The following is a 12,588-nucleotide window of genomic DNA, read 5'->3' on the forward strand; positions in this document are numbered from 1 at the left end:
AAATTTTTTTTTATGGGATTAAAGCAGGGTTCCACCCTAAAGTGGAACTTCCGCTGATCGGAACCCCCCCCCGCTGTCACAATTGCCACCTTTCAGTGGGGAGGGGGGTGGAGATACCTGTCAAAGACAGGTATTTTCACCCACTTCCGGGCATAGACTCCCACGGGAGTCTATGACTCTTCCTGCCCTGCTGCGCTGTCTGCTGGGACACACACGGGTCCCAGAGACAGCGCGGACAATTCCTATTGCGTGGCGCGACTCGCGCATGCGCAGTAGGAAACCGGAAAGTGAAGCCGATTCACTTCACTTCCTGATTCCCTCACCTAGAATGATGGCGGCAACAGCTGAGAGCCGATCGATCGGCCTCGGCTGCCGGCATCGCTGGACCCCGGGACAGGTGAGTGTCCATTTATTAAAAGTCAGCAGCTGTAGTATTTATAGCTTCTGGCTTTTATTTTTTTTTTTCCCAGTACAGTCCCGCTTTAACTTCATTTTTGCGGCAAAGAGGGACTTTGCAATTCGTTGCAGCTCATCTGATCGCTCTTCATAACATTCTGGAGTAGATGCAAAAAAAATATGAGGCAGCAGACTTTGTGAAAATTGATGCGGCTGTATGTCAGTAATCAAAGTAAATCAAGAAATCTGATCCATTTGTAACAAATACATAACAAGATTACGGCGAAGACATCAAATAAACAGGAAATACAAGGGGGGGAAAAATGTATTTGCATTAACACATAGAATGAAGACACCATAATGGAAATGGGGGGGGGGGGGGAATGGGAGAAATAACTGCATTTTACTCGTTTTGAATAACACAAATAACTTTGAATATTCTCTCTTACTGGCTACTGTGATTGAACGATACAGATAAAAAAAATTCAGCTAATCAGAGCCTAGAGTGTATTTCTGGGGGATAGATAGATATATATTTTGTGTATATCTTAACAATAATTGAGACACATACAAGCAAAACAGACAAATTTGGAAAAGGAACCAAAAACACAGTTTTCCCAGAAATGCGTACGAATAAAAAACAGAAAAAAAACAAAAAACAAAGAAGATATTTCCTACACTAAAACAAAGAAACTGTAAGGTTATTTTTTTGTAAAATAAAGCTTATCCCAAGAAATTGAGTTGTTACAGACTGAGGGAGCCTGTTCTTTCATGCTACAAATATACGGGGAGAAATCTCCCCATCTGTGCTACGAGTACGCTGCCCCCCCCCCCCCATCTCCAATCGGGGAACGCTGCATGTGGTCATCGCTGTGCCGCTTCTGGGAACAGCTGGCCATGCTCTGGAGAGAGGTACACAAGAGGACGCTTGCCGCAGCGACATTTCACTGGCATTCTCTGTAAATAAATATACAGAGCAGAAAGAATGGCTTCCACCTCATGCTATGTCTAAAACAAAGACAAGGAGACCCTGAGATCTCAGATCCAGACTAGGAAAAAAAAAAAATAAGAAGTTACGATTGCGTACTGGTTAGGGTGACGCAACATTGGCAGATCCCTCAATGAAACTTAAGGGTTATGGGAGATCTGCCAGCCCTCCCCCGGGAATTGCATATTGCTAGGACCCTCCATAATCTTTCATGCATGATATATTCCTTCCACTCCCCCATCCTATAAGGGAAATGGTCTGGCAGGGGTTTAAAATGGATTTTCCAACATGTTGGGAAATCTTTTTGTGCCGGCACTTCCTAGTTTTGGAAGTGCTCTCTATCTTTTGCTAATGCCTACAGATTATATCAAACAATGATGCTCAAATCTGTTGTCTTATTAGGCTGCATATGGTCATCCATGGCCTCAACATCAATGCCACCATGACCTGTCTGCCACTGGGTGCATGGCCATTGTGACTTTCCCATGCCTGCCTTCTACCTGTGGAAGGAAGGCTTGGCTTACTGATAGAACAGCTTTCTTGGTCACAGCCCACCTGCCTCTTATCAAGAGACTATTACATTGTCTATACAGGAAAGTTTGTGTCACTAACCTAACTCCTGTCTGTATGACGGCCTTTCTCAACCTTGGCCCAGGAACTATGGAAGCACCATCAAACAGGAGGCAAATCATAGGGTCCGTGCAGCCGGCTTGGCCAAGTGGAGTTGGCCCTGGAACTATGGAGGCACCATCAAACAGGAGGTCAATCAGTGGGTTCATGAAGCTGGCCTGGCCAAGTGGAGTTGGCCCTGGAGCTATGGAGGCACCATCAAACAGGAGGTCAACCAGTGTGTTCATGAAGCTGGCCTGGCCAATTGGAGCTGGCCCTGGAACTTTGGTGGCACCATCAAACAGGAGGTCAACCAGTGTGTTCATGAAGCTGGCCTGACCAAGTGGAGCTGGCCCTGGAACTTTGGTGGAACCATCAAACGGGAGGTCAACCAGTGTGTTCATGAAGCTGGCCTGGCCAAGTGGAGCTGGCCCTGGAACTTTGGTGGCACCATCAAACAGGAGGTCAACCAGTGTGTTCATGAAGCTGGCCTGGCCAAGTGGAGCTGGCCCTGGAACTTTGGTGGAACCATCAAACAGGAGGTCAACCAGTGTGTTCATGAAGCTGGCCTGGCCAAGTGGAGCTGGCCCTGGAACTTTGGTGGCACCATCAAACAGGAGGTCAACCAGTGTGTTCATGAAGCTGGCCTGGCCAAGTGGAGCTGGCCCTGGAACTTTGGTGGCACCATCAAACAGGAGGTCAACCAGTGTGTTCATGAAGCTGGCCTGGCCAAGTGGAGCTGGCCCTGGAATTTTGGTGGCACCATCAAACAGGAGGTCAACCAGTGTGTTCATGCAGCCGGCCTGACCAAGTGGAGTTGGCCCTGGAACTATGTACTCACCATCATATAAGAGGGCAACCAGTCACAGTTCAAGGAACCCCTAAGCAACCTCTGGAGGAACCCTAGTTGAGAATGACTGCTTTATGCTCAATAACAATATGGTATCCAGAAAAATTGGAACCAGGTCTCATCATGTTGGGGTAGGAAAGAAGTCATAGGCTCCATACGCTGGCTTTAGTGAGATGTACCTGTATAGCAGCAGGCTTCATGCTCAGGCAGGGTATACAATAAGATACATATATAACAAACACTTAGAATGAACGTTGCTTCTCCAGTTGTCAAATTCGGAGCCGATTTACCTGCTTTCTGGGAGCTCCTACCCAAGTAATGCTGCTGTGAGCCCTCTGTAGACACCGGCCCCATGTGGAAGATATGTATTTAACAGACTGACTATAGAATAACTATCTATATAGCACAGGAGACATAAAAATCAAAGAGAATAGTCCAGAAGGAAGGGACAAGTCACCAATGTTGGGAAGGTTCATGACAGGGTTGACATGTGAAAGGCATGGCCACATCTCTGGGGAGATCGGAAGCCAAGGAATCCATAGATGAGAAGTTTGAGAACTTTTGTAGAAACTGTACCCTGTATCGTAAAACGTGAGACTCGTCTTTTTTCACTGGCTTTCAGAGACTTTCCCAAAGTTTACCGGTCAAGTTTGATGAATCGTCTATCAGCACTGTTTCCTCAGTGTTATATGGACCTGTGTGCTTTATTATCAGCAATAAAAACGGAGAACAGCAGCTGCTTCTGTGTTGTGGTAATGCTGGGTGCTCAGAGCCAGGTACTGCACCGTGTAAATTGGCTGAGTGTTCCAGATCGGTGTACTGTCATAACTCCACACAGAGAAGAATTTAGGGGCTGACATCCCGCCGCTCTGTCACGTGATCGTCGGGAAGATCTTAGGCTGGGATGGCAGCCAGTGTGCTGGGATCTTGCTCTGTGCTTGGTGGATATTGGGATTCTCCAGGTCGGTGAGATCATGTGACCTGGACATGCTGGCCTACGAGACGCTGGAGCAGCGGATACTTGGAGAGCCCATTTGTGTCAGAACTTTATCAAGCCACTGCAGCGGACCGTTCAAATGCAGCTCGATCCAACAGGGTGTGCTGGTCACCGTCTGGCGCCTGTGGAGACAAGTTCATCATTAGACACAATGCTGCAGTTAACGTTCAAAAGTTAAAGTGGTAAAAAAAAAAAAAATCTTTTGTGTCCAGCAGCCCCCCCCACCTTATACTTACCTGAGCCCCCATCGTGATCCAGCAATGTGCATAAGAGCCTCGGCTCTCCGGGGACTCTCCCTCCTCATTGGCTGAGACAGCAGCGGGAGCCATTGACTTCCAGAGGTTGATCATTCAGATCATCAAATACATTCTAACCGCTTCCGGACCAGCTGTCGCAGTTATACTGCGGCAGGTTGGCTCCCCTGCGCAAAACCACGTAGCTGTACATTGGCGCGCGAGGTCTGGATTATGCCTTGTACGCTTGGTCGGAAATTCCGATGGATAAGGTCCGATCGGATTATGCTGTTGGAAAATCCGATCGTGTGTGGGCTCTATCGGACTTTTTACGTTGGAAATCCCATCAGAAAAAGTTTGAGAGCTGGATCTAAAATTTTCCGACATTAAAATCCGATCGGACTTTTTCCGGTCGTTTGTAGAGAATTCCGACGGACAAAGTGCCATGCATGCTCAGATTAAATTACGAGACCAAAGGTATTGGCTACTAGCCTCTTTGTAGTCCCTTCGCACGCAACGAACGTCACCTCATTGTCCGAACATGTGTACAGGGCATAACAGGCACGTGCGCGCGATGCGGTCCGATGGTCGCGATGACCGCCGGCCACGAGCGATCGTGACCAGGAGACACAGAACAGGGACGAGTGTGTGTAACAGACACTTCCCTGTTCTGTTCTGAAGTGACAGATCGCGTGTTCCTATTGGCTAGGAACCACGACCTGTCACTTGCTGTAGTTAGTCCCCTCCCCCTTCAGTTAGAATCACCTCCCAGGGAACACAGTTAACCCCTTTATTGTCACCTAGTGTTAACCCCTTCACTGCCAGTGACATTTTTACAGTAATCAATGCATTTTTAATTGCACTGATTGCTGTATTAATGCCAGTGGTTCCAAAAATGTGACAAAAGTGTCCGATGTGTCCGCCATAATGTCGCAGTCACGATAAAAATTGCAGACACTACAGTACAGAGGACACTATGGGGGTGCAGGGGACACTACAGTGGGGGGGGGGGTGCAGGAGACAGAGGACACTATGGGGGTACAGGGGACACTACAGTGGGGGGATGCAGGGGACAGAGGACACTACAGTGGGGTGCAGGGGACAGAGGACACTAACTAAGGGGGTACAGAGGACACTATAGTGGGGGGTGCAGAGGACATAAGACACTATGGGGGTACAGAGGACACTACAGTGGGGGGGTGCAGGAGACAGAGGACACTACGGGGGTACAGGGGACACTACAGTGGGGGGATGCAGGGGACAGAGGACACTACAGTGGGGTGCAGGGGACAGAGGACACTAAGGGGGTACAGAGGACACTATGGGGGTACAGAGGTCACTAAAGTGGGGGGAGGGGGTGCAGGGGACAGAAGACACTATGGGGGTACAGAGGGCACTACAGTGGGGAGGGGGGTGCAGAGGACACTATGGGGGTACAGAAGACACTAAAGTGGGGGGATGCAGGGGGACACTATGGGGGTACAGAGGACATTGCAGTCGGGGGGGGGGGGGGGTTGAAAGGGACAGAGGTCCCTATGGGGGTACAGAGTACACTACAGTGGGGTGCATGGGACAGAGGACACTACAGGGGTACAGAGGACACTACAGTGGAGGGGGATGCAGGGAACAGAGGGCATTATGGGGGTACAGAGGGCACTACAGTGGGGGGGGGTGCAGGGGACAGAGGACACTATGGGGGTACAGAGGGCACTACAGTGGGGGGAGCAGGGGGCAGAGGACTCTATGGGGGTACAGTGAACACTATGGGGGTATAGAGGACACTACAGTGGGGTGCAGGGGACAGAGGACACTACTGTGGGGTGCAGGGGACAGAGGACACTACTGTGGGGTGCAGGGGATAGAGGACACTACAGGGGTACAGAGGACACTACAGTGGTGTGCAGGGGATAGAGGACACTATGGGGGTACAGAGGACACTACAGTGGGGTGCAGGAGACAGAGGACACTACAGTGGGGGGGGGGGGGTTCAGAGGACAAGAGGATACAATGGGGTACAGAGGGCATTATAGTGGGGGGTGCAGAGGACACTATGGGGGTACAGAGGGCACTACAATGGGGGAGGGGGTGCAGGGGACAGAGGACACTGCTTTGGGGGCATAGGACACTACGGGGGTGAAGTGGAGGACAGAGGGCACTACAATGGGGGGGGGTGCAGGGGGCAGAGGACACTAATTTGGGGGCAGAGGACACTACGGGGGTGAAGTGAAGGGGAACAGAGGGCATTACAAGGGGGGGGGGGTTCATGGGACAGAGGACACCGCTTTGGGGGCAGAGGACACTATGGGGGTACAGAGGGCACTACAATGGGGGGTGCAGGGGGCAGAGGACACTGCTTTGGGGGCAGAGGACACTATAGGGGTACAGAGGGCACTACAATGGGGGGATGTTCAGGGGACAGAGGACACTGCTTTGGGGGCAGAGGACACTACGGGAGTGAAGTGAAGGGGGACAGAGGACACTGTAATATGGGGGTCTCTATTAGGGACCCCTTCTCCTCTGGGGACCCCACCATCCCTGGGGACGGGAACCCCATCTCCAGACCACATTGGCTGACAGGTCTGGCATCAGCCACCCTTTGGTGCCAGGATGGGGGAGGGGGCAGTAACATCCGAATCCCCAGCCACGCGCTCCCTCGGGGTGAACTGGCTTTTGTATTAGTGAAGCACCTTAAAGTGAGATAAACCTGAACTGTTATCATTACTATGTTCGGATTATTATTATCGCTATTTATTAGCGGGTGAATGTGGCCCTCCATGCATTCACATACAATGAATCCGACCCTTAAGTGGAGAAAGGTTGCTGACCCCTGACCTAGGGTCTATGCAAACATAAAAACATATAATGTTTGGGAGTTCCAAGTCATTTTCTAGCAAACAATATGGATTTTGGGCTGGTCATCAAGTGGTTCCCGTTTTGCGGCGGATTCTTCGGAGGGACTGTAGCGCTCCTCGGGCACTGAACGGGTTAAGGAAGGAAGAAGTGAAATGTGAGCGAGGAACCTCAGGATCAGTAATGAGGCTGCCAAACAGAGGCACATCTGGGTTCCATTAGCTCCCCTGGCTCCCGGCCAGCGCTGAAACTGGCTGTCAAAGTGTGGAGGATGAGATTTAACCCGCGCCGCGCCGAGCGCGCTCAGAGTCCCGCTCTTCCTCTTCCTGACCACAGAGCGCCCCGGCGTGAAACGGTTAAGCGGTATAAACGGTCACCGAACATCTGGAAGCCAGCAGGCAGGAGTTGGGGGATCTGCTGCTCCCACAATAGCAGAACGTTCCGCCCTCCACATAATGACATGTGTCGCAGCGCCGGACACCCCCAGAAAAATCAGCGAGACCGCACAAATAAAAGTCACTTTCCCCGGGCGGTGATCACGGGGGGGGGGGGGGGGGGTCACGGATTTCAGGGAACTGAAAGAAAAACTAACATTTGGTTTTCTCGGGAAGGAAGAAGAAGCTTACTGGGCCGACTTCCTCAAACTTGCTTTAGTCATCAGCTTATCGTATCCAAGCTTTGCCAATGGAGCCCACGGCCCCTCCGCGCCTCGCCGGCCCGGGAAGGAAGGAGTTAAATGAGCTGGCCCATCAGCTGACTTTTGCTATCCAACCGGAACGCTTGAAGTATATTTATTAGAAAAAAAAATATATAATAATCAAATCGCCATCGGCCTGTGCCTTTGTGAATTAGGCAAAAAAAAAAAAAAAAAAACGAATGTTCTTCAGGCTTATCTCTCTTATGAACGAATGTTCTTTTACTATGGGCAATAGGAAAACATGGCATTATGGCCACGAGATGGCACTAAGGAGAATAGGAAATACAGAGGCGTTTGTAACAAGAGATACAAAGTAACAATTCTAGAGAACACTAGAGGGAATTAACAAATGAATGTAACCATTGGTTCACTAGATGGAGCTCCACTCAATCTAGATCGGGGGCGCCAGACTCAAGTTTTTTTTATCGCCGGCTGCATCAGCAATATGGTAGCCATCAAAGGGCCGTTTGTATTTGTAAGACTAGATGTCCAGAGCACCCCCCCATGCTGTCAAGAGCACCCCACCCCCTATGATGTTCAGAGCACCCCACTCCCCCCTTATGCTGTCCTGAGCACCTCACCCCACCCCCCATGCTGTCCAGAGCACCCCACCCCCCTATGATGTCCAGAGCACCCCACCCCCCTATGATGTCCAGAGCACCCCACCCCCCATGCTGTCCAGAGCACCCCACCCCCCTATGATGTCCAGAGCACCCCACCCCCCTATGATGTCCAGAGCACCCCACCCCCTATGATGTCCAACGCACCCCACCTCCCCCATTATGTCCAGAGCACCCCACTCCCCCTTAAGATGTCCAGAGCACCCCACCCCCCTTATGATGTCCAGAGCACCCCACCCCCCCTTATGATGTCCAGAGCACCCCACCTGATGTCTAGAGCACCCCACCCCCCTTATGTCCAGAGCACCCCACCCCCCCCCCCTTATGATGTTCAGAGCACCCTCGCCCCTTATGATGTCCAGAGCACCCCACACCCCTTCTGATGTCTAGAGCATCCCATCCCCCTATGATGTCCAGAGCACCCCCCACCCCTTCTGATGTCCAGAGCATCCCATCCCCCCCTTATGATGTCCAGAGCACCCCCCACCCCTTCTGATGTCCAGAGCATTCCACCCCCCTTATGTTGTCCAGAGCACCCCCCACCCCTTATGATGTCCAGAGCATCCCCCCCCCCTTATGTTGTCCAGAGCACCCCCACCCCTTATGATGTCCAGAGCATCCCATCCCCCCGTATGTTGTCCAGAGCACCCCCCACCTCTTATGATGTCCAGAGCACCCCCCACCCCTTACGATGTCCAGAGCATCCCATCCCCCCTTACATCAGATGTCAACAGCCCCCCCCTTATGGTGTCAAGAGCACCCCACTTACCCCTTATGTCCAGAACACCCCACCCCTTATGATGCCCAGAGCACCCCACAACCCTTATGATGTCAAGAGCACCCCCCCCCTTATGATGCCCAGAGCACCCCCCACCCCTTACGATGTCCAGAGCACCCCCCACCTCTTATGATGTCCAGAGCACCCCACCCCTTATGATGTCCAGAGCATCCCATCCCCCCTTACATCCGATGTCAACAGGCCCCCCCCCTTATGGTGTCAAGAGCACCCCACTTACCCCTTATGTCCAGAGCACCCCACCCCATATGATGCCCAGAGCACCCCACAACCCTTATGATGTCAAGAGCACCCCCCCTTATGATGCCCAGAGCACCCCACCCCCCCTTACACCAGATGTCAAGAGCCTCCCCCCACCAACAGAGGTCAAGCAATCCCCCACCCTTCCTTACATCAGAGTGCGCCCACCTTACCACGTGCTGCTGCTGGGAAGCATCTGAGTGCAGAGCTGGGAAGCAGAAAGTGCAGGGTCTGGAGGAGGACTGGAGTCTGCTGAATGCAGAGACCAGAGGGAGGCAGATTAGAGGGGGGTGCTGCGGCTGCACAGAGAGTCAGAGGATCTGTAGGAGTTCTATTCTCCTTGCTGAAAACTGCTTGAGACTAGGGAAACAGAAAGTGCAGGGTCTGGAGGAGGACTGGAGTCAGCTGCCAGTCTGCTGAATGCAGAGACCGGGAGGCAGATTGGGGGGGGAGGGGGGGTGCTGCGGCTGCACAGAGAGGCAGACAGAGGATCTGTAGGAGTTCTTTCCTCCTTTTTGAAAACTGCTTAAGACTGGGGAAACAGAAGGCGCAGGGTCTGGAGGAGGACCAGAGGAGGATTGGAGTCAGCTGCCAAAGTCTGCTGAATGCTGAGACCAGGGAAGACAGAGAGGAAGGGGGGCTGCAGCTGCACAGAGAGGCACAGGATCTGGAGGAGTTCTGTCCTTCTTGCTGCAAGCTACTTGAGACTGGGGAAGTGGAAAGTGCAGGGTCTGGAGAAGTACCAGAGGAGGGCTAGAGTAACTGCTAAAGTCTGCTGAATGCAGAAAACCTGTGGAGGTAGAGGGGAGGGGGTGCTGTAGCAGCGCAGGATATGTAAGAGGAGTCCTGGTCTCCTCCCTGCTGCAAACTTATGAGAATGGATGGGGGGGGGGGGGGGGCGGGCGCAGAGACAAGCCTATCTGCGGTTGCTTGGAGAAGCGCAGGATCTGGAGGAGGAGTTCTGCCCCCCTCTCTATGGGGGTAGAGACGAAGGAGGTGCTGCAGTAGAGGTGCAAGGGCAGGCTGGATTCAGCCTGCAGGGATTGTGTATGACACATGTGATCTAGATGGAGCTGAGATGAATAGGAAATACATAGGTCTTTGTAACAAGAGACACAATGTAATAATTCTAGAGAAGGCTAGAGGGAATTGGCAAATAAAGGTAACCATTTATTGCCTGCCTTGTTGCTAGGACGTTGCTAAGACACTCCCAGCTGTTACTGTCCAGCCCCACCATCACAGAGATTACATCAATTCATCCTGCCTTGTTGCTAGAATGTTGCTAAGACACTCCCAGCTGCTACTGCTCATCCCCACTATGACATCATCCCGTCCAGCCTTATTGCTATGACATTGCTAAGACACTCCCAGCTGTTACTGCTCATCCCAATTGGGTTTTAGGTATCACTGACCTGTATTCGGCTCCCCATCCCTTGACGAAGCTCATCCGTATAGTACACATCCTGGTCAGCTGATACACGGCCTCAAATCCCTGGTTTACCGATTGCGCCAAGAGGGCGGCGAACTCCTGATTATTAAAGATCTTCAAATTACACCCTGGAAGAAACGGGAATAAAAAGAATGTAAAAAAGCCACAAATCTTCATTGTATTTTTTACCATTTGTGAAGCCATTTAATTACACACAGTGTCGCTCCAGCACATCACACAGTTCCCTTTTTTTGGTCAATTTTATTTGAAGTGCACAAAAAGTGACACTTCATTCATGTCACTAGAGCGAGAAGTAAGTCCAAACGCCGCACACCAGAAAAAGCCCAGGTATAGACAAGTGAAAGTGTCTTCGGGCCCGGCTCCACCCTCTCCGACGCGTTTCATCTCACTCGTCTATACCTGTGCTTTTGCTGGTGTGCGGAAGTTAGGAGTTTCTTCTCGCTCTAGTGTTCACTTTGAGCTGGGGTGGGCTCTTTCTTTGTCAGCGCCCCCTGAGTGTGTGTCCCCGGAGACAGTAGGATTGGGGAGCTGGAGCTAAACCGTAGGGTTTTACCGCCCCCCCCCCTCCCCTCCAAACCTCATGTATGAATGAGCCGTAAACTGAGAGCTGGGATTGCTGTCCTCTAGCAGAGACTGTCTTACCTGGAGGGATCTTGCATACAGTAGCGGGGTGCCAACCATACCGCTGGTTACAGTTCGGGGACTGTACAAAAATCGCACTGTCACTAAGGCATTCGGCAAACACCTCGCCGCCAATGTAGTACAGACGCACTCCTCTACCTGGAAGAGAGAGATTTCATCACCAAACCAGAAACCTAAACTTTGCAAATAACCATAAGACCCCCTTACATCAGAGTCACCATGAGAGTCCCCCTAAAATCAGAGTTCCCCTTAGGCCAGGGTTCTCATCAGTGTCCCTATTAGAATCCCCCTTAAAACAGGTTCCCCTTACATAGGAGTCCCTATCAGAGCTCCCTCTTACATCAGGGTCCCTATCACAGCACCCCCTTTTATTGGTGTCCCCATCAGAGTCTCCCCTTACATTAGAGTCACAAGAGTCCCTCTAACATGCGGGTCCCCCTTTACATCAGGGTCCCCATCATTGCCCCCATTGTATCAGTGTCCCTATCAACGCCCCCATCCCCCTTACATCATTGTCACCATGAGAGTCCTCCTAACATCAGAGCTCCCCCCTTACATCAGCGTCCCTATCAGAGCCCCCCCTTTTATTGGTGTCCCCATCAGAGTCTCCCCTTACATTAGTGTCACCACAAGAGTCCCTCTTACATCAGAGTCCACCTTTACATCAGGGTCCCCATCAGAGCCCCCATTGCAGCAGTGTCCATTTCAGAGTCTCCCCTTACATCTGGGGCCCTCTATACCTCAAAGGCCCTTTTAGAGTCCCACTTACATAAGAGCCCCTCCATTTATGTCAGGGTCACCAGTAGAGTCTTCTTTACAATATTGCCCCCCCCTCTTTACATCAGAGTCACCATGACAGTCCCCCTAACAGCAGATTCCCCGCATACATCAGGGCTCCCATAAGAGTCCCTCTTAAATCAGGGTACTCACTTACCTCAGAGTGTGACTTACATAAGAGTCCCTCCATTTACATCAGGGTCACCACGATAGTCCCCCTTACATCCATTGTCCATATCAGAGTCCCCCTTTTATCGGTGTCCTCATTAAGAGTTTCCTTCTACATTAGATTCACTACAAGAGTCCCCTTTACATCAGGGTCCCCATCACAGCCCCATTGTATTAGTGTCCCTATGAGAGTTCCCCCCCCTTACATCAGGGTCACCATGAGCGTCTCCCTAACATAAGAGTCCCCCCTTACCTCAGAGTCCCGCTTACATAAG

The 12,588-nt window shown here is 51.4% G+C and overlaps 1 protein-coding gene across 4 annotated transcripts in view; it reads right to left on the reverse strand.

Moving 5' to 3' along the window:
* Positions 1 to 703: 703 nt before the first annotated feature.
* Positions 704 to 12,588, reverse strand: part of LOC143958201 (mothers against decapentaplegic homolog 3) — a 202,745-nt gene continuing 190,860 nt past the window's right edge. For all 4 annotated transcript variants that reach the window (XM_077467672.1, XM_077467671.1, XM_077467670.1 and 1 more), the window contains exons 7-9: positions 11,369 to 11,506; positions 10,689 to 10,833; positions 704 to 3,962 (exon numbers count right to left, since the gene is read on the reverse strand). In XM_077467672.1, coding sequence (XP_077323798.1) covers positions 3,839 to 3,962; positions 10,689 to 10,833; positions 11,369 to 11,506 — 407 coding nt within the window. In that variant the 3' untranslated portion in view covers positions 704 to 3,838. The remainder of the gene's footprint in view (positions 3,963 to 10,688; positions 10,834 to 11,368; positions 11,507 to 12,588) is intronic.

The sequence above is a fragment of the Lithobates pipiens genome, unplaced genomic scaffold, assembly GCF_037356315.1.
Source record: "Lithobates pipiens isolate NorthernLeopardFrog02 unplaced genomic scaffold, aLitPip1_a1.2 Scaffold_6, whole genome shotgun sequence".
Lineage (NCBI taxonomy): Eukaryota > Metazoa > Chordata > Amphibia > Anura > Ranidae > Lithobates > Lithobates pipiens.